General features: G+C 41.9%; 1 protein-coding gene across 6 annotated transcripts in view; it reads right to left on the reverse strand.

Annotated features, from left to right (window-relative positions):
* CFAP61 (cilia and flagella associated protein 61) overlaps nucleotides 1–21,294 on the reverse strand; it is a 303,360-nt gene that overhangs the window by 143,473 nt on the left and 138,593 nt on the right. For 5 of the 6 annotated variants that reach the window (XM_017945053.2, XM_017945054.2, XM_017945057.2 and 2 more), the window contains 3 exons: nucleotides 19,680–19,757; nucleotides 14,342–14,548; nucleotides 11,223–11,372 (listed from right to left, as the gene is read on the reverse strand). In XM_017945053.2, the coding sequence (XP_017800542.1) occupies nucleotides 11,223–11,372; nucleotides 14,342–14,548; nucleotides 19,680–19,757 (435 nt within the window). The remainder of the gene's footprint in view (nucleotides 1–11,222; nucleotides 11,373–14,341; nucleotides 14,549–19,679; nucleotides 19,758–21,294) is intronic. The other variant, XM_017945056.2, reaches the window with a different exon arrangement.

The following is a 21,294-nucleotide window of genomic DNA, read 5'->3' on the forward strand; positions in this document are numbered from 1 at the left end:
TTTATTCTATACGCATCTACTGACCTCCAATCACTTCATAATGAATGGAATCACGTTTCTATAATTCTTCCACGAGCCAGAGGGAGTAGGCCAGCCCCAGAGGGGCATTCGTGGTCTGTGTTTCATATGTCTGTCACTGCTGTCATCCTAGTGGGGTGCTGTTTTTGTACTAGCAGATGTGTTTCATTTCTGCCAATCCATGCTGACTCATGACCCCTCCTGATGCTGCAGGCAACAGCCAGGGGACACCAGGCCTTTGGGCAGACCCAGCCCCAGAGAACAAATGTGTCAATTCTGTGCTGTTTTGTTTCCAGGCAGATAACTGGTTGCAAGAAGGTTTTTTGAGTCTCAAAAGCCTGACTGTTATGCATCAAAAGTCAAAGTTGATGCTTCCAATGACAGATACAGAAGAACACATGGGGACAGCGAGCCCACTGTCTGAGGACCAGGAGGAGGAAAGCCAGAGGGGAAGAAGGAGAAATTAGTGCAGTGCAGCCCTCTCCTTCCCCTGGCTAAGGCCAGGAAAGTGGAAGGAAGCGGGCAGGATCCCCACAAAGATTTTGGAGAATACAAGAAGGAGACTGCTTTACGAGGGGGACTCTCCTGCCACCTTGTCCTGGGAAGAGTCCAGTGGAGACGGCTGAGGGAGCTTCCCGGACGAGGAGGGAAATGAGGCAGCAATGAGCTTCTGAAAGCCCAAAACGAGGAAAGCAGGAAAGGAAGAGAGCACCTGGCTCCAGGGAACACAAGGTCACACTCAGACTGGCCTCAAGGCTGTGAGGATGGGATGCTTCTGCAGAAAGCAGTGAGGGCTGCGGGGGCTTGGATGCCAGGACAAGGGGTGACTTTGCCTGAGGACAAAAGCTGATGTTCTGAACTCAGGATTCCTGTGAGGACAGGCACTACCCAAGTAGCAGATACCTCCCCTCCCAGCCTCCTCCCCGCCCGCCACAGTGCCATGACATTCCGTGTCCATGAGCTCCTGAGAACTTGGATGTTTTTCCTACCCCGCTAAAAACATGAAAGAAGAAAAGCTCCTACATGGACTCAGTGTAAATATTAAATGATTAAATTTACCCAGAATTGATGGAGGTTACTTTTACTCCCATCAGGTGGAATAAAGGCTCAAAGCAGAGACTCAGTTCAATTAGACAAAAATAGGAAAATAAAAGATGTATCCTTTTGCACACCTGGTTACTTGTCTTAAAAATCTATATCTGACATAAAAAAGAGGGTTTGCTGTATGTCTCTATACTCTTTATGTTGCCTAGATACAGCGACATATTGCCAAGAGAAATAATCTTTTTCAATTCAGGAATCACAAGTTTTCATTTTCAAATTCTAAAACTTTATGCTTTTTGATTAAAGAGATAGTAACTTTACCTTTGACTGAGCAATACCATTTCTAGGAATTTATTCAAAAGAAATCAAAGCAAATGTGCTGAAAAATAATAAGGGCAGACATGGTAGCAGTGTTCATCATGATAAAAATTGGGTTAAAAACTTAACCAACATGAGGGAATTGGCCTGCACACAGCAATGGTGAATCGTGGGCTCTGACATCACACTGTTTAGTCCCCAAACCGCAACTTAGCAGCTGTGTAGCCCCGGCATGAAGACAATAGATGCTACATTCCAAAGGAGCCCCCTTATAAAAATGCCAAAGTCAGTGACAAGTGCTGGTTAAATGCCTTTTAACTCCTAACTCAAAATGAAGACATGAAAGGGTTAGATGAGTACATGCAAAAGGGGCTTTTTTGAAGATTTCTTCCAGGAGAACTGTTGATGTGCTGTGAGTCCCATGTCCCCCATCCCCAGAAGAGGACAGATGGAAGGGGTGCCTTGTCTTTTGCTTCAAGTCACAGAAAGGGTTTGGGAGCCCTCCAAGAGCTTCATGAGAGGCCTCTAGACAAAGTGGATGGATGTGCTGGGTGAGCTGCATGGGCAGGTGGCCTGCATGGGCAGAGTCTGCTGACCCACAGAGGCAAGAGCTCTTCTCTCAGGTCCTTCCTATACGGCACCTCCAGATGCAAATGAGACTCGGTATCAAAGCTAGAGGATGGCATCTCCTGCATCATGGGAATGCTGGTGAGAGCTCCCTAGAAACAGGAATCCCCTAGGAAACTGTGAACACACACTAAGAGAAGAGGAGTCCAGCCCACAGAGTAGGGGCCATCTTACAACAGCAGTGGCCAAGTTCAGACTTGCCTCCTCCTGCAACTGTTCCTCCCTGCCCTGACCCCAATTTCAGAAGGACTAGAAACACAGCTCAATAATAAGAAGACACTAAGAGGCTAAAGAAAGAGAAAGCACTAAATACTGAAGAGCTATACAAATGCTAAGTTAGTGGAAGGGGCATGAGAGTTCAGAAGAGACAAGAGGCCCTCCCCATCCTGCCTTCTCCAACCACAGGCTTCCTACGTGCTTGCAGGCTTCAGCAGTGGGTCAGGGGAGTCTCACCCTTGGAGGAAAATTGAATTTTGATTATTACATAAAATGAAATTGAACATTTTATGGAATTAAGATCAAGTATTGTGATTGGAAGTGACCCATACAGCTTTAATGACCTAGAACTGACCAGAAGGTCCCAGAACTTGCTCACTTTCCATCCGGGTGCAGGAGAAAACTCAGCCACATAGAACATATTTACAGGGCGATGAGATACAGAACTCAAGTGGCTTCGTGACTATTCACACAAGTCCTGCTGGCTTAACGCTCACTTGCATTACCAACCCTTTACTAACCTCAGTTTTCCCCACTGCAAAATGGAGATGATGCTGCTGAAACATCTGTGAGAATGAAAGATCAGCTGGGACAGGATGTAATGCAGGGCCTGGCAGGAGGAAAGTACTCACTGAGCGGCGGGGCTTGCTGCTTCGCAGAACTGTGTGGCCACGAAAATCACACTTTACAATACTTAGTAACAAGTAAATATAGTCATAACATATTAAGTGAAGAAGCATGTTTCAAACACTAAACTCCATATCTAATAGCATATATGTAGTCTTTTTCACAGAAAATAATCCAGAAGTTGAAACCCCAAAATATTAACAAAGGTAATCAAAAGATAGGAGGAGAGAAGGTTTTACTGATTTTCTCTATTATTTTTTCCTAAAATTTCTACCAAAAACATGTATTGCTTTTGTAATAACATACTTATTTTTAATCAAGGGGAAAAGATATCACTTCTCTAGTCAGTATCCGCAGCTCTAATTGTCCCCTTTGTCATTTTATATCCCCAGCTACTTTAAAATACACAAAGCAAAGCCTCACGTTGGAGCTGCCATTCCTCTCTTCCCCGAAGGCAGATTCTGAAGAAGCCACTTAGCTGCGAAGGCCAGTTTCTGCCCGGGAGCTCAGCTCCACCCGGGAGCCTTGCTAGGATGCAGGCTTTCAGAGCTCTGCGGCAGGCAGCTGATGCGTCCGGAGGCACTTCTGGACCTCTGTGGCATTCATTACCCTGGCTCTGCAGGGAACAGAATGCATTTTTTTTCCTCCTACTGGGTTGTGGCAAGAACCTGATCAGCATCCAGGAAATCCTTAGAATTTTTTTCTTTTCTATTGGAAGCATTGGCAGCTCTTTTTAAGAGCAATAATATTACTAAAGGTGGATCAAACAAAGAACATGCTGGTGTCTTTTAAAAAACAGAAAGTCCCCCATTTTCCTCCTACATTTGGATAGGCATCTTGTTTGCTGCCTGAGCTCTCTTAGATGCCCACACAGGACCACAAGAGGCTGCTGAGTCAGAGAGGGTGAAGCAGGAAAGCTAACAGAGATTTTATTTTAGAAAAATCTCTGCTTTCAAAAGAATTGAAGCAGCATTAGCAGTGTAGTCTCAAATGTGTGTATGAAGCTCTCTTGGAGTGGTGGAAACTCTACTTCTGAAACTGAAAGAACAGTTGAGACATTGCCCTTCAATGGCCTTGATTTGACCAGCACTTCATCAATTACTAGCCGGAATGCTGAATCTGATCTAAGAATGAAAGAGTGCAAAATAATGCAGTCACTTTGGAAAATAGTTTGGCAGTTCCTCAAAATATTAAACATAGAGTTACCATGTGACCCAGCAGCCCCACTTGTAGGTATAGACACCGCCCCCCAAATGAAAACACATACACCCAAAAACCTGTGTGCACATTTTCATAGCAACATTTCCATCATAGCCAAATAATGGAAAAAACTCAAATGTCATAGACTCATGCATGTAAAAATAAAATATAGTATTATCCACACAATAGGATATTCAACAACAAAAAAGAAATAAAGCACAGACACACACGCTACAATGTGGATGAAACATGCTAAGAAGCCAGTCACCAAATACCGCATAGTATATGTCGCGACTTGTATGAAATGTCCAGAATAGGTAAGTTCATAGAGAGAGTAAGTAGATTACTGGTTGTCTAGGGTTGAGAGGAGAGGGCTGGGAAAGAGAGGAAGTGACTGCCAGTGGGCACAGGTTCCTTTTAGGGGTGATGAAAATGTTCTAAAATTAGATAGTGGTAATGATTGTTCAACTCTGTGAATATACTAAAAACCTTTGAATTGTATAGTTGAAGTGGGTTAATTGTATGGTGTATATATATGATTTATATCACAATGTGAAGCTGTTAAAGACATGGTTGGGGGAAGACAGAGACTGTCCTATAAATATCTGTCCTAGAAAATGAGGATAAGATGTAGCATTGATTCCTGACAACACTAAGATGTTAAGAAGTTACTTTTCCCAATTTCTTCTCTATCATACCCTCAGAGCCTCATCTTACCCCCTGACCACTGCCCAGTTACTCAACAATTTCCACAGCTTGTTGATCATGCCACTAATTCACATCTTATCTCTTCCCTCCACCCACCTTCCACCCCCAAAAATAAACCTTTAGTCACTCATCTGATGGGCACTTACTTGGGTTCTGAAACCACATCCAACATGGAGCTGAATTTTGGGAAATGTATGATGTAGCCTCCATATGGGATCACAATTTTTTTCTTCCTTTCCCAGCAGCTGCCACCATAATTTTGCAACAACAAAGGTTTTTTGTAACAACAAAAATTACAAAGGTTTGTAACAACAAACCCATACAACAGCGAGCTAACTGCAGACAGCCTGATCAGCAGGTGTCCAAAACCTGCCAGCACACCAACCTGGACCCATGTCTGCTCCTTCCTAGCCCAGGTCAGACAGGGTCAGGCTGGTACCAGATCAAACCCAAGAGTGGATCATTCAGCCAAGAGGAAAATTCAAACTGCACTGGGAGAAATCCAATCGTCTGTGGGTCACCTTTTGGTTAAGTACCTGGTGCCAAGGATTTGTGAGGTTCAACAAGATCTATATTGAACCATACTCCTTTTCTGTAGTTTGGTTTTCCTATAATGAGTCATACTAGTACTTTAGCCTTTTAGGTAGGAAAGTATGTCTGTGGAAGTTAAAGATAGGAGTTTTGGCAACCAACTTCCTGGGTTTGAAATTCTGTCAATTAAATTGCCTTTGGACAAGTTATTTACTCGCCCTCCTGGCAAGCCTGTTTGCTTTAGGTACACTGAGGATGGCAATCGCAGTAACTATTTACATGTGCTGATGAGAGGACGAGATGAGAAACTCTATGGGAAGCCTTTAAGCAACAGCTCAAGAAGTAACAGTAATGCAATAGTAGTTGTTTTTAGTACCTTGTAACCTTTCTAAGAGGGAAAAATTAGGACAGTAAGGAGAATAAACACTGGTTTATAAGTCCTTCTGGTGTGTATTTATATACTATTTATATAATATACGCTTATATAATATATAACATATTATATTAAACTAGATAATGTTCAGAGAATTGGAAAGAAATGACCATAGAACTTGTATTGTAGAAAGAAAAAAGCTCACAAAGGAACTTACGTAAATGATTCTAAGAATCTCAGAGAAAAGAGTTCACTACACATAGAAGAAAGTACACTTCCCATAGATATTGTAAACACATAGGAACTGGCTGGGAAGTGGCTTGAAGAAGCAAACTGGACTCATGGAGATGATTTAAAGTGGGTTAATTTCATTTCAAGAAAATATTTCTCCCATGGTCACATTAATAATAATTAGAGCATATATGATGCTGAAAAAATACGGGTCTGCATTTTTAGAAACCTCTACCAAAGTGATGGCCCAAGAGCTAAAAATACACCGACCACAAATATAACCAAGGGAAGTCTAACCACTGGCGGTGAAAGTTACCACGTTTAAGGAAGGGGCTGGGAAACAATAAAGCTGGGGAAAATCTAGCAGGTGCTGGGAGAATAATGCAATTTCCTAGGGCAGCAGATGCACAAGTGAAACAGTATCCAGTAACAGTCCATCAGATGGTAATTATAGCTGGACTGGGAAGAACAGCCAGATGAAAAGGGGCAATTCAAAGGGTAACTGAATGCCAGTGAGTGACATCTTCCTGAGAGATCACATACCAGGAAAAAGCAGGGCCATCACTTAGCTCTGAGGGGGAGGGCTTCCATAAACCGTCATTTTTCTTTGTAGAAGGACAAAGGGAAAATGTGGAGAAATGAATGCACAGAATCCAAATGGAGGCCTCCAAAGAATTCATTAGTCGAGATTTAATCAGACCATCGTTAATAAGCAACCAGGAAAAAAAAAAACCAAAAAACCAAGATCACTCTGAAAGTATGATTCCTCAGGAAGGATGAAGGGTTGATTTAGTTCTGAAAATATGTGAGAGAGAGGTGAGTTCACGCTATAATTCTATGAACACTATAAACCAAGATGAAGAGCTGAAGTGACTGAAGTGGATGATGGGGAGCATCTATTGATATTGAGGCAATGGCAGGGGCTATTTAAGTTCAAAGCAGGTTTTCTGGAGTGTAATATGACAAATAACACTTATTTAAACTCCCACTCCTGGAAAGGAAGAGGTGCCTTTTTCTCAAACACATTCCCTCTCCAGGAATTCCGCAGAAACAGGTCTGAGCCCAGTGTGGCTATTTCTCCTGAGTTTGGGCTCTTGTCACCTGGAAGGCCAGTACAAGCCCTCTTCCACCCCCAGTTAATACCGAAACTAGACTGGAAGCTCCTTGCAGGTATGCATGGTGACACAGTCATATCTGAATCCCTGTAGAAGGCAGAAAGGAAAGAAAACAGGCTTGTATGTAGACCCACTCTGAAAATAAGTGTAGGGCAGCTTGTTCGGCCGTCTTTAATCAATATAACTGCTAAATTAATTCAGCCCAATTTTGAGTGTTTTCCTGATTGTAATACTCATTCAGGATAAATACTTGAGGGAATGGATGGATACCCCATTTTACATGATGTGATTATTACTCATTGCATGCCTGTATCAAAATCTTGTGTACCCTATAAACATTGATACCTACTGTGTACCAACAAAAATTAAAATTAAAGAAATAAAATAATTTTGTAAAAAATAATAATACTTACACAGGTAGGCCCTGATGAGTCATCTAATAAAAAACTTCCATGAGAATAACTCTCATAATGTAAAAGCATGGGCCACGATGGCTCATTCAAGCTAAGAAAAGAATCTTCCAGGTCTATGATGTCAGTTATGGTCTTGGTCAGGAGAAAGCCCTCTCTCTTATCCATGCATTCACACTGGTTGACTGTGGAGATATTATTACGAATCTTTGAGACCTCATTCTGAAATGTGTGATGAAAATCATTTATGTTTTCTAGGCTCTTTTTTATTACCTGCTGTGGAGTGGGCTGTCAATTAATAGAAACGACGGGGAAGGTGTTGTGGCAGGGACACTGATCGTCCAAACCAGGCAGGAATTAGGAGGGCCTTGAGGTGGGAGTGAGGGCATATTTCCCTGCCATGCAGTGATGAATTTCAATCACTGCTGCCTTGTGCCAGATTCAAATTGGCAACCTACCGAGATGAAATGCTTTCTATCCCATTACTCATGCCTGGAGTGATCTGTTCCCTTGAAGATTGGCTTCCTAGGTGAAAACTAGGGACTGGATGGTCACTCTAAGATGCTTAAAATAGGATAAAAGGTATGAAAGACGAGTGGCCGGCAAGAGAAGTGATATGGACATGGTGAGGGAGCTGAGGGTCTCATATAAACTCGATGCACTGGGAGGGGAAGGGAGGGTGGGAGATGTCAAACCTAAAGGGAAAATTCATTCATTTGGTAATGAGAGTTGCTCAACCTTGCACAGTTTGCTACTGCAATGCTATCGCTCTACTAAGAAAACAATGTCTTGAGGGATATACAGAGATTCTTCCTAAAAATACTCTACTTGGCTCAACTTGTCTCAGATAATCACTCTAAAACATTAAAACCGTCTAAAATGTTAAAAAGAGAAAAATAATTTTAATAATATAATTTAGCATTTTAACTTTTTTTTTTTTTTTTTGAGATGGAGTCTCACTCTGCCGCCCAGGCTGGAGTACAGTGGCCGGATCTCAGCTCACTGCAAGCTCCGCCTCCCAGGTTCACGCCATTCTCCTGCCTCAGCTTCCCGAGTAGCTGGGACTACAGACGCCCGCCACCTCGCCCGGCTAGTTTTTTTTGTATTTTTTAGTAGAGACGGGGTTTCACCGTGTTAGCCAGGATGGTCTCGATCTCCTGACCTCGTGATTCACCCGTCTCGGCCTCCCCAAGTGCTGGGATTACAGGCTTGAGCCACCGCGCCCGGCCGCATTTTAACTTTTTAATACCGAGGCCCATTCCATGTGGATTATGGTCTCGATAAATAATCCTGTGATTAAACTTTTAATATGTCTAAAATTTTTTACTGAATCTTGTTTACTAAATCTAAATCTCCATTACAATTTTCTGAAGCTTGAATACAACGAGTAGCAACAAAAGTGCTTCTTAAACAGTTAGAATTCACCTGAGAAATAAGCACAATAGCACGAGCAGCAGGTAACAGGCATCTGTGTTAGAATTCTCCCACCCGTCTGCTAAGTGGCTGCCTTCCTGGACCCTGGGTTTGAACAATCCATCTCTGCTTTGTGCTGAAATACACCAGGGCTCGGGGTGAGGGGCACAGCTTACTGAGATGACCATGGGAAAGGTTACTCAATGTAAGCAATGGTTTCGGATCATACCAACCTGGGAAGTAGTAATGAGAGAATTTTAAATGAAACAAAATGTTATCTCTGACTTTCTCCCCACCTAGAGCTCCAGCTCACCTCAAAATCACTTAACTGAAAATTCTCACAATAGGGTGGGAGGGAGGGGGCAGGTGTGGAACTGCACTTCATATTCATAAAAACGATGCTTCCTGATATCCATGCAGCAACTCTGGACTCCTCCCTCCAGCTCCAGCCAGGCCACCCATGCTGCCAGAGGACTGGCTGAAGGCACAGGAGCCGTGGGCTGCCACTGAAGTATAAGTCTCAGCAATGACTGCAGAAGGTCAGCATCTCTCATCCTGACCCTGATCTGATGCGGAAGCTGCAAAGTTGTACGCCGAGCACATCCATGTACTTCTATGCCCAGCGCTTTCTCCAGAGATCAGTTTGCCTCTGTGGAAACTGTATTTCAGTGCTGGAGACAGCATGTAGCCACTGTCTCTGACCCCAAGTCACTGTCTTTGCACCAAACTTCTGGGTGTTGGCTCTCTTTCCAAAGCAGTCTGTTCCCAGGATCTTCACATGCAGACAGACCGCATGGTGGCCCATCCTAAAGGTCTTCCAGGTGGGCTAGGCACATCTCATCTCCAGTGCTGTGAACCCTGCTACTTAAGAATATGCCTGTGACCTTCAGATAAAATGATAGGAATCTGGAGTTTGCTTCAAAATGATATAGGAGAAAGGGGAAGTGGTGGGGGCACAGATGATCCAAAATTAGCAAAGAGTTGCAAATCATTGCAGCTGGGTGCTGAGTGCATGGGAGTTCCAGTGCCACTCAATCTGTGGTCTGGAACAGGTGCCCATGTGCAAACTATTATTAGTCTATGAAGATATGAGTAAGAGAGACCGAGAGAAGCATTCAGAAACTTTTATAGCAAACCAACAGAGTAATGCTATGTCTGTTAAATCTAACAATAAAAGAATTTTGTCTGTCTTTGCTTTTTAATCTTGTTTTCCCAGGAATTCACTTTTTACAAAACTATCAGTCTATGACTAATTACACATTAATTAAAAAAAAAAAAACGACATGTAGATTGAGAAGTCCTGCTTTATATGATCAGTCTGTACTCACATATAAATTTACAATGATATAAATTTTTGTTATTTTACAAATATAAAGATGAATGTAAGACACAAAGCTGCCTCTGAGTTGGTCTGATGGAGGTACCCTCCCCATCCCTCAGTGCACCCGCCAGTAAGACAGGTGCCGGGCGGGGCGATGTCCTTCCCGCAGTGCCGAGCCTGTTGCAAGGTGTTTATTTCAGCATCATCTCCAGCTCTGAGGGGCAGCGCCTTGGGTAAGTGTTTGTAGAGTTTAAACTCACACTTTCCCTTTTTCTCTCTCACAAAGGACAAATGTTAGCCCACTGAGGGATTTTTTTTTTTTTTTTTTTTATTTTTATTTTTTACTTAAGTAGAAGAGTATACAAACACTACAAGTCCATATCAGTCAACATGAGAAAATTATGTTTTCCAATTAGGTTATTGAAAAAAACTGTGTGTATGTATACAGGTACATTTGCATTTAAAAGAATATCTAGGTTTGATTTCAGTCCTTTTTCCTGTTCTCACAATAAAAGTGGCCCCTGGCCATTCATTTTAAGGTCAAAAACTCCTGCTGCCCCAGGGCAGCTAATATGCTTCTGTTAATCATCTTGATGCCCCTGGAGGAGGGAGTTAAAGAAACCAGCTTAGACCCGGGGCCCAAACATCTCAAATGCAGCCAGCTCTGTTTTCTCTGTCAGCTTCGTCCTAACAGCGAATGACCACTTAATGCCTTGAAAGCAAAACATCATTGAAAGGGGGAATCTGCTTTTGAGGACAGGGAAAGAAAATGAAAATATGCCAGAGGATGACTCTAGGTCTTTTGTCCTGGGACACAGCAGCCTGAGAGGCATCCCCATGGGATGACCCTGCAGGGTCCTGTGGCTACTGCTTTAGGCTTGCCGGGAAATAACGACTTGAGGGAAAGGCCTGCAGGGGAGCCTTCGCAGGGCTCCGCCTGTAAGGGTATGAGCACCAGGTTCTCTGTAATTAAGAAGCAGCCTGCTCCTGTGAAGACAGCACTGCCACCCCATCTGCCAGGCCCGCAGGAGCTGGCACCGCGCCGCCCTGCCTGCCGCCCTGCTACCCACCGGATCCTTGGAGACCGCCTTTGATGGAGCGTTTATGCCAAGCTTTTCCAGAGGATAGACAATCTGTCGTCGTGGTCGCACGGGAACCAAGTAATGAAGGGCAGATGTCAGGGAGTGGGCGTAGGGGTTCTGGAACTGAAAGACAGCAATCTATATTTTAGGGGAGAGAATGTCAGAGAGGCTCAGCACAGATGTCTGCGTACAGCTTTACAAATACAAAACTCTTAACTCGGCCAAGTCAGAGAAGAAAAAAAAAATCAGCAAATAAACAAACATACTCTTCGAGCAGTGGAATGAATTGTAGATAATGCCTGACACTAATGAAGATAATTACGAGAGTAATTACATTACTATCTCTGTGGGAATGACAGATAAACAAGTGGTTTGGTTTATGGGATTTTTCAGTACAAGTATTTTCCCCGGGAGGATATTCTTCTCCATAGTGATCATGCATCAGCTTGATCTGACCCCATTAAGCTGTGTTATCTGCATCCTGTTAACCTTTGTATGTTTGGCACAAGCTGCTTTAAGAAGACACATAGATAAAAATGTCATCCAAGGGGTAACTTAGCAGGGATGTGAAAATTCTGTTTGTAAAAGTCACTCACAGTGACTTCAACTGGACCTCTGTTAAACAATAACAACAACAAAAACTGTTTTGGAACAAAAAGATAAAACTGAGAAGTGAGGGTGGGTGTGGGAGAAGTAGATCATATTATTTACATCTAGACTAATACTAAATTATGAGTTGGATTTATACTTACTGAAATGAACTATGATAAACCATGTCTTAGGGGAATGCTTTATGTATTGATTTTATCCAGTTTTAAAAACTTAGCAGAGAAAACCAAACACGGTGATCTTTATTTCTGTCACATTTATAAAATCTTAGGGTTTTGGTGAAATGAACTAAGGACATTGTAACCATTTAAATCTGAAGAGTCAGACTGTAAAATCAAAACTTTTAATGATACATTTATTGAATTTAAGCTGGAAAGCAAAGAAAGAAAAACAACTGTAGATGCATTTTAATAAATAGATGGTTTACATATGACTTTTTGCAGTTCTAAAAATAACCCCTGGCATTTCTAAGAGCTTCTAAAATGGTTTTCTAATATCCTTCACCACTGAACTTCACACCCTGACTTCGCAAACTGAAAAACAGAACCCTAGCCAGCACCCTGTTTTTATGCCTGAAAGAGCTCTTAATACATGCCTTGACCAGAGAGACAGAGAGAAAACCATCCCCATAATGTGAGCCAAAAAGCTCAACTTTACTGTAGTCAACTGGGGATTTATAGCAGAATTTGGGAATTCTTACTCAAATTATTTGGAACTGCTTCATACACTTGTTTTAAATGAATATGTGAAATCAACTGGAAGTGCAGACTGAGAAGAAATCTGTTTCCAAGCATGTTTTTAGAGGCTATATACAACAGTGTGGAACATATTCCTAATTTCATACTATTGAGGTAAATGTATAAACATTTAATGAAATGCCCAAGGTATTATTTTTATTATGGATGCAAAAGACTTTCTCTAACCCAGCACATCCAGGGAACTTCATGAATAAAAACAAGAAAGTAATATCACATCCTGAAGGTCACAAAATTGGCATTTGGCCAAGCGCAAAGTAAAAGAAAACTGTGCAGGACCAGGATTTTCCAGCAGAACTGTTACCTTCCCATCTCAGTGAGCTCAAAGCTGGGCCATTTCATTGCCATGGTGCTGCATTTTGATAGCAAAAAAAAAAAAAAAAAAAAAAAAAAAAGAAGCTAGGGCAGAGTCCACATCTCACTCAAAACCTTTTCTGTTTTTCTTCTTTCTTCCCCATTCCCTCTGGACTTCTCCAAAAGGTTTTCCGAACTTCTCCAAAAGGTTTTTGTTAAATAAAATACACTGGCGAGATTATTGCTATGTGTATGTACTAACACACTTTAGATTGTTTAATAAATAGACATGTTAATAATAAGGCATTTTAAGATCTCTTAGCTCCCTTTTGCTGATAAGAAGAAATGAGACAATGTCAAAGACTCTAGGCAGAATATGGGAAAGTTTGAGTTCATGAGTGGAATCTTATGGGGCAACTTCTACCTGCTCTAGTGGTTGAATCCCTTCACTCCAAGTCTACATCAAGTTGAGGACCAATGTTGTCAGTGACTGAGAGACCAATTTGCAGGAAAAAACCCTTGGGAATCTAGCTTGAAAACGCCCTTGCCTAGGGAACAACCAGACACCTTATATGAGTGTGTGAGTGTGTGTGTGTGGGGGGGGTGAGTATATGTGTGAATGCATGAGTGTGTGTGAGTGTGGTATATGTGCATGAATGTATGAGAGTGCGTGGGGTGTCTGTGTGTGTGTGTTTGTGTTTGTGACTCTTCTAGGCAATGGGGATATAGCTTTGAACAAGACAGATAAAAGCATGGCTGTGTTCATGGTAAAATTGATAACTTCAGTTGGTGGTGAGTGCTGTGAGGAACACTAAAGTGGGATGGGATGTATGCAAGTAAGATGGAGGGTGTGCGATCTGTGCATGCACATACACACCATGTATACACATCAGATTCGTGTCTATTACCACAGTATTACTCCATGCAAGTATGGCAAGTGTTACATGGGGTTACATCGGCATCAGGTATCTCCACACTTTCTCTCCATCACCTACTGGGGGTGTGTACAGTGCTTGTTTGGAATGCTGGGATAGCACGCCAGTCTTCTAAAATAGAATTAATTTATTCTATGGAATCATCACTGAAATGTTCTTTGCTTGAAGGAATGAATAGGATCATGTTGGTGCTGCACTCGTGCATCATAAAAAATTATTAGATTTTCACGTCTCTTAGAGCATTTTTGCATGGTTTTCAGTCTGTTTTGTCAATATAGAAAAGCCAACATATTTTACTACCAATGATATTAGTTGTGATTGTGTCAGAAATTCGAAGCCTACAGAAAGTCACTGTAGTCTATGAAAAAGGCAAAACTAAATATGGCCATTGGAAATTCAGACCCATGTTATCATCAAAACCCATCATGAGAGGAATGAATAAAATGTGGCACACAACACCAACAACACTGTGAACACTGACCTGCTGGGAAAGGGAATCGCACCATTCTCTCACCTTGCCTTCTCTGGATTTTGGGTAAACAGGGTAGTAGAGACAGGATTTAAAGCCTAAACGCAGGATCTCCTTCAGAAAGAACTTGGTGTAGTGCCGGAAAATGGGGTTGAGGGCAAAGTGATGCATGTGCCCGTGTTCTTCGCGCTGGTGGTGACTGAAGTAGATGAAATCTTCAATGTTGTAATGTGACCGTATGTACTCAATGTCCTACAGAAGAGACAGAAGGGATGGTTTCTACAAGCATTTTAAACAAATGGCATGCATTTTGTGATAAATATCTTTTAAAAATTACTTTAGGTATGACAGTAAGAAATGTGTTTTTCTCTTCCATATTTGCCACCTCATCTTCACGGTAAATTTTTTAAATTAGAAATTACATTTCCTGAGAGCTAGTTGTTCTGATGGGTTGTCTTTGGGGGATGGCAGCAGAGCTTGTAATGTGCTCCTTCCACACCCATGGCTGCTATCAACTCAGAGAGCCCCGAGTCTCTGCCATTGGCCAAGCGGCAGGACAGCAGCTCCATACCACTCAGGCAAAGTGAGCACAAGCCAGTCAGCGCAAGAGACCGAGCCCATGGGAAATTAGGGAGTCAGGCAGACAGAGCCACTAGTGTTCTCTGATGTGTTACCATTCACCTGTTAGTGTGGAAATGTGTCACCCCCAAGTCACACACTTTGTTTTGTTTTGCTTTTCTTCATTTGAGACAGAGTCTCACTCTGTCACCCATGCTGGAATCCCTGGCGTGATCTTCGCTCACTGCAACCTTTGCCTCCTGGGTTCAAGAGATCCTCCCATCTCAGCCTCCCAACCAGCTGAGATTTCAGGCGCCCACCATCATGCCTGGCTAATTTTTTTTTAGTTTTAGTAGAGATGGGGTTTCACCATGTTTGGCCAGGCAGGTCTTAAACTCCGGACCTCAAGTGATCTGCCCGCCTTGGCCTCCCAAAGTGCTAAAATTACAGATGCGAGTCACCATGCCTGGCCCCAAGTCATACACTTTGATTACATGTATGGCTGGCTGGCCTACAATAAAACTGCATAATTGGGCCTTATCCCTGTGCACTTCTTAAACCTTCTATCCCCCTTGATGTGTAATATTTTTACAGTGGAAGGTAATTTAAAGAATTGATGAGTGTCTTCCCATGTAAAGGAAATATCAGGCACACTGCTCTTGTTTCCACAGGTCTGGTTCTGGTTCCCCCTCTGTGCCCACACTGCACTGGGATCCCAGGTCTCCTTCATGCTAACTGTGCCCTGGGCCAGCCTGTCCTGTGTCACCTCCCAGCAGTGCACACTGTCAGGAGCATGGCAGGAGGGGAACACTCCAAGGTGGGTGTGACTCTCTGATGACAGCAGCAGTAAATGCACCCAAAACGCAGGAAAAATCAAATCATATGCAGGTTGCAAAACACCAACTTATATTTCTCCTTGTTTTCCACAGTAAAATTATTTTAAAAGCCTACTTTCAAGAACAGAAATTGGAGAATGCAAGGCCCCTGATGTGTTCTGTGATCAGCAAGGCTGGCACCGCAAATCCATGAAAACTGTGGCATCTGTGGCCAGGCTTCTCGAGGTCCCCTGCCTTTCCAGCTTTTGTCACAAAGCACAGAGGAAACAGAGCTCAGGGTAACCGGGCCAGTGGCGGTACCCTAGGGCAGTTCTGGCAACCTTTCAATCTGCATTGACCCTGTAATGGCCTTTATACTATAAGACTTTTCTTTAATTACCAAGGAGGCATCCCTCATTATAAAATAAAATGAGTGATAAGTATAGGACTGAGAAATCATTGAAAAACAAAAAGCCAACAGAGGTTATTAGCCCAAAACAGCAGATGGGCCATGTGCATCTAATTTTCTTCCCATCCCAAATCCCTTAAAATAACAACAAAAATTATTTTTGGTGTAATGAGAGCATAATGGAGGACAAAAACGTTAGGCAGTTTTACATTGGAAGGAAACCCTACCACTAGGTGAAACCTTCTTACCTTGGGTCACCTGGAGTCCCTGCCTGTCGGCTGGTACTCCATTCAAGCACACAAGGGGAAGCCAGACACTGCCATACCCTCCCAATCAGACAGAGGGACGGTGGCACTACCAGTGACAGGGGAGATGCCATGGAGAAACATACAAGCACAACTGTCAAGGATACCCATGCCAGCCACTCAAACTGATCATTTATTCTTTCACTCATGACAAGGACAGACTTTTGAGGAAAACTTTTGATAAAAAAAGACCAGCATAGAGAAACATACAACTTACTACAGAGAAGACAAATTATTCAGGAAATAGCAGAGAATTAAAAAAAAGTTCTACAGAGTGTACTCAGAGAGATCAAAAAGGATCTTGCATGTAATAAACAAGCTGGTACCAAAAAGGAACAATGACAGAACAAGAGACTTGGAAGTTAAATAGATGAACTCTGAAATAAAGATTCCAATAGAGTACTTGGGTAATAGAATAAACACAGCTGAAGAATTAGAGATTTGGAAGACAAAATTGAGGAAATCTAAAATGATGAGTAAAATGTAACATATATATGTTTAGAGACATTGAAGAATCAATTCAAAAGATCTAATATCCATCTAAAAAAGAATTTAAGAAAAGGAGAATGGAGAAAATGGAGGAGAAGAAATAATTAATGAAATCATAGAAGAAAAACTGCCAACAGAGACATAAGATACTTCTTGGCAAAATTTCAGAATTCCAGAGACAAAAAGAAAATTTAATTCTCGAGAAAGAAAGCAAACAAACACACATTTATTCATAAAAGATCAAGAATCAGGTTGGTATCAGATTATATTTTATCAATGACATTAGATACTGGAAGACAACAATCTGATGAGAAATAATTAGAATGAAGCTGGCGCAGATGGCTGATGCCTGTAATCCCAGTATTTTGGGAGCTTGAGCGGGGGCAGATCACCTGAGGTCAAGAGTTCAAGACCAGACTGGCCAACACGGTGAAACCCCATCTCTACAAAAAATACAAAAATTAGCCGTGTGTGGTGGTGCACACCTGTAATTCCAGCTACTCAGGAGGCTGAGGCAAGAGAATTGCTTGAACCCGGGAGGCAGAGGCTGCAGTGAGCCGAGATTGCATCACTGCACTCCAGCCTGGGGGACAGAGCAAGACTCTATTTCCATAATAATAATAATAATTTGAATAAGAATTCTACACACAGCCAAATGAGTATACAAGTAGGAGGACCAATGAAAATTTCTCATATTTGTGTGGATGCAGGGACCTTACTACCCAACACCGTCTCTAAAAGAATAACTAACTCCAAGAAATATGAGATCAAAAAGAGGAATAAATCTAAGAAAGAGAAAAGTGTGCAATATATTAAAGAAATAAAGCCATGTGAACATCTCGATGTCAAAAACACATTTGATAAAATTCAACACTCATCCATAATAAAAACTTTTAATAAGATAGAGAAGAAAATTTCCCTTACTTGTTAAGGGATATGTATCAGAAACCTACAGCCACGATTATGCTAAATGGAGGAAAGTAGAGAATCATTCCATTAAAATCAAAAACACCAGAGAGGCAGCTATTACTAACACTATTACTCAATGTTGTTCTATCCATACACTAAAACTGGAAAAAGACTAAAGGTATAAATATTGAAAAGGAAGGTGTAGCAGGTTCTCTTATCCAAAGAATCCTAAGATGACCGCCAGGACAGTACCTGTCATCCCACATCCCTCATGCTCTTCTGCAAAATGACTCTGCCACACCCCCATTGAGAGAAGTCCGCCTCCACCCCTTGTGTCTGAGCGTGCCCTCTAACTGCTCTGACCAGTAGAATAGGGTAGAGGTGATGCTGCGGCAGAAAAGAGAATCAGCTGAAAAACTTTCCAAGCTCAAAGATATTTCATAAAGGTGACTGAATACAAGATAAAAATACAAACACTAGTAGTTTTCCCATACACAAGACAAACATTTAGAAAATATGAGAAAAAGTGTATACTTAGAATACCAAGAGAAATCATAAAACACGTAGAAATAAATGATCAATGTCTAGAACTGTGTCAGGTCAGGGTCTCAGCAGGAAACAGTATGATCAGATAAGGATAATTGGAGGTGGGTTTAACAAAGGAAATATTTACAAGGATGGGGCAGGTGTAAGAAGATAAGTAGGGACTGTGCCACAGCAACTGCAAGCTATTCCCACCCTAAGAGGGTGGCACAGGAGGAGGGCTGGTTATAGGAATCCAAAAGGAGAGCATCATGAAGAGGCTGCCTTGAAATGTCAGGGAACTCAGTGGAGATCAGCCTGCTGAGGCATCAGACGTCACTGTCCCCTCCTCCTTCTGTCAGGGCTCTCCATCCACCAAACCCAACGGGCAGCCAAAAGGCAAAGGCACCCATAATGCTGTGCCCATCGGTCAGGCTCCCTGGGACAGAACAGGGTGGAGAAAGGTGGAGAGTGGACTCACAGGACAAACAAAAACCCGTATGGCACAAAACATGATGCAAAGAAAACCACATGAAAGCAGCCACAAAACGTTTCTGAAGAACCCAAAAAGTTAAACAACAACAACAACAACATAGAAAGCCATGATCCATGATCCTAGTAGGGAAGTCTCTATATTTTAATGTCAATTCCGCCTAAATTGTTCTATAGAATTCACACAGGTACAACTATATTAATAATAAGCATTACAAGGTTTGGGAGAGGAAATAGCCAAGAAAAAAAAAATAAGAAAATTTAGAAGACACCAAATGAGAAAACACTCCTCCACTAGATATAAAAGCACATGATAATGCAATAGGTATCAACAGATAAATCCATGGAAAAGGAGAGTTTAAAAATCGACATAGGCATATAGAAATTTAATAAACGTAAAAGCAGCATTTTAAAATCAAAAGGGAAAGAATGGACTATTCAGTAATAAATGCTTTGAAATGGCTGGCTGTGCACTGGGAAAAAATAAAATGACATTTCCATTTGACATACACACACATATATGATATATGTAACAAGTGCAAAGAAGAATGCTGGAAAGGATAAATGCATCACTACAGTAGTAATACTTCGGGGAGAGTAATGGAATATATCAATATGTGTATAGGTGGTGGAAAGTTATCTGAGTTTTTAGGGTGAGAATGTTTTCATGTAGTCTTTGTAATATATTAAATATTGTGGACTGCAAAAAAATGGAGAATTGCAAGTTCTCCAACTGTGACAGAGGCAGATGATGATGATATCCATCAGAAAAAGGAGGCATTCACATTAAATAAGTAAAAGTACAACTCCAAAAGGGGCATTTGGGCTAATTCATGATATAGCAAGGCACAATCAAAGAAATTAATATCCACTTCACAATTTACCATTTCATTTCTGATCACTGCAATACCAACTATTTGTTCCGCAACTTCAGCTACAAATGCCTGCAGCAGTGTTCCATCCTGAAAAGATAAGCATATATTTTAAGACCCTTAAAAGTATGGCTATGAATATTTCTGTAAGCAGGCAACAGTGGGTCTTAACCACGTTCACATAACAACAACAACAACAACAACAGAACAAGCATCTATCAACACCTACTTTGGGTCAGGTAGTAAGTTAAACGCTCTCCCTATGTCCACTGGATCCTCACACCAACCCCATGAGATATTATTATCATTATTGTTATTATTATTATCAGTTTTGAGATGGAGTTTTGCTCTTGTTGCCCAGGCTCGAGTGCAATGGCATGATCTTGGCTCACTGCAGACTCCGCCTCCGGGGTTCAAGCAATTCTTGTGCCTCAGCCTCCCAAGCAACTGGGACTACAGTCGCTCAGCTAACTTTTGTATTTTCAGTAGAGACGAGGTTACACCACGTTGCCCAGGGTGGTCTTGAACTCCTGGCCTCAAAGAATCCACACACCTCGGGCTCCCAAAGTGCTAGGATTGCAGGCGTGAGTCACCACACCCGGCCTCAGGGTTGAGACTTAATAAAGTTAATAATTTTACTGCTTCATCAAGGATATTCCTTAGTGAAACCAGCTTTTCCTTTCCTTTTTCTTTAATTGACATACTTGTAGATTTACATGCAGTGTAAGAAATAAAACAGAAATTTCTTATACACGTTGTTCAGTATCCCCTAATGATAACATTTTGCATAACCATAGTATAATACTACAAGCAGGAAACCAACACTGTTACAATTGTGTGTGTGTGTGTGTGTGGTGTATGAAGTTTCACATGATTTCATCACCTCTATAGGTTTATGTATCCACCACTGTAGTCAGAATATTGAAGAATTCTAATACCACAAAATCCCTTGAGTTGTCCCCTCTGTCCCCATCATCCTCACATCCTTAACCTCTGGCATCAAATAACCTGTTCTCCATTTCTAAAATATTATCACTTCAAAGTGTCATATAAATGGAACTCTAGAGGATATAACCTGTAGGGGTTAGCTTTTTCCCCACTCAGTATAATTCTCTGGAGATTTATCCAAGCCGATACATGTATCAAGAGTTCATTTCTTTCATTGCTTAGTAATATTCCATGGCATGATGTTCCACACTGTGTTTAACCATTCATCTGTTGAAGGATATCTGGGCTGACAATAGCTGCTATGAACATTAGTGTAAAGTCTTCGTTTCTCTGGATCAAATGCCCGCAAGTGCAATTGTTACACCATAAGATAGTTGCAGTTTTAGTTTTTAAATAAACAGCCAAGGCTGGGCATGGTGGCTCACACCTGTAATCCCAGCACTTTGGGAGGCTGAGGCAGGCAGATCACTTGACACCAGGAGTTCGAGACCAGCCTGGCCAATGTGGTGAAACCCCGTCTCTACTAAAAATACAAAAACTACAGGCGGGCACCTGTAATCCCAGCTACTCATGAGGCTGAGGCAGGAGAATCACTTGAACCCGGGAAGCGGAGGTTGCAGTGAGCCAAGATCGCGCCATTGCACTCCAGCCTGGGTGACAAGAGCGAGACAATGTCTCA

This window comes from Papio anubis, chromosome 16 (assembly GCF_008728515.1).
Source record: "Papio anubis isolate 15944 chromosome 16, Panubis1.0, whole genome shotgun sequence".
In the NCBI taxonomy this organism is placed as follows: Eukaryota; Metazoa; Chordata; class Mammalia; order Primates; family Cercopithecidae; genus Papio; species Papio anubis.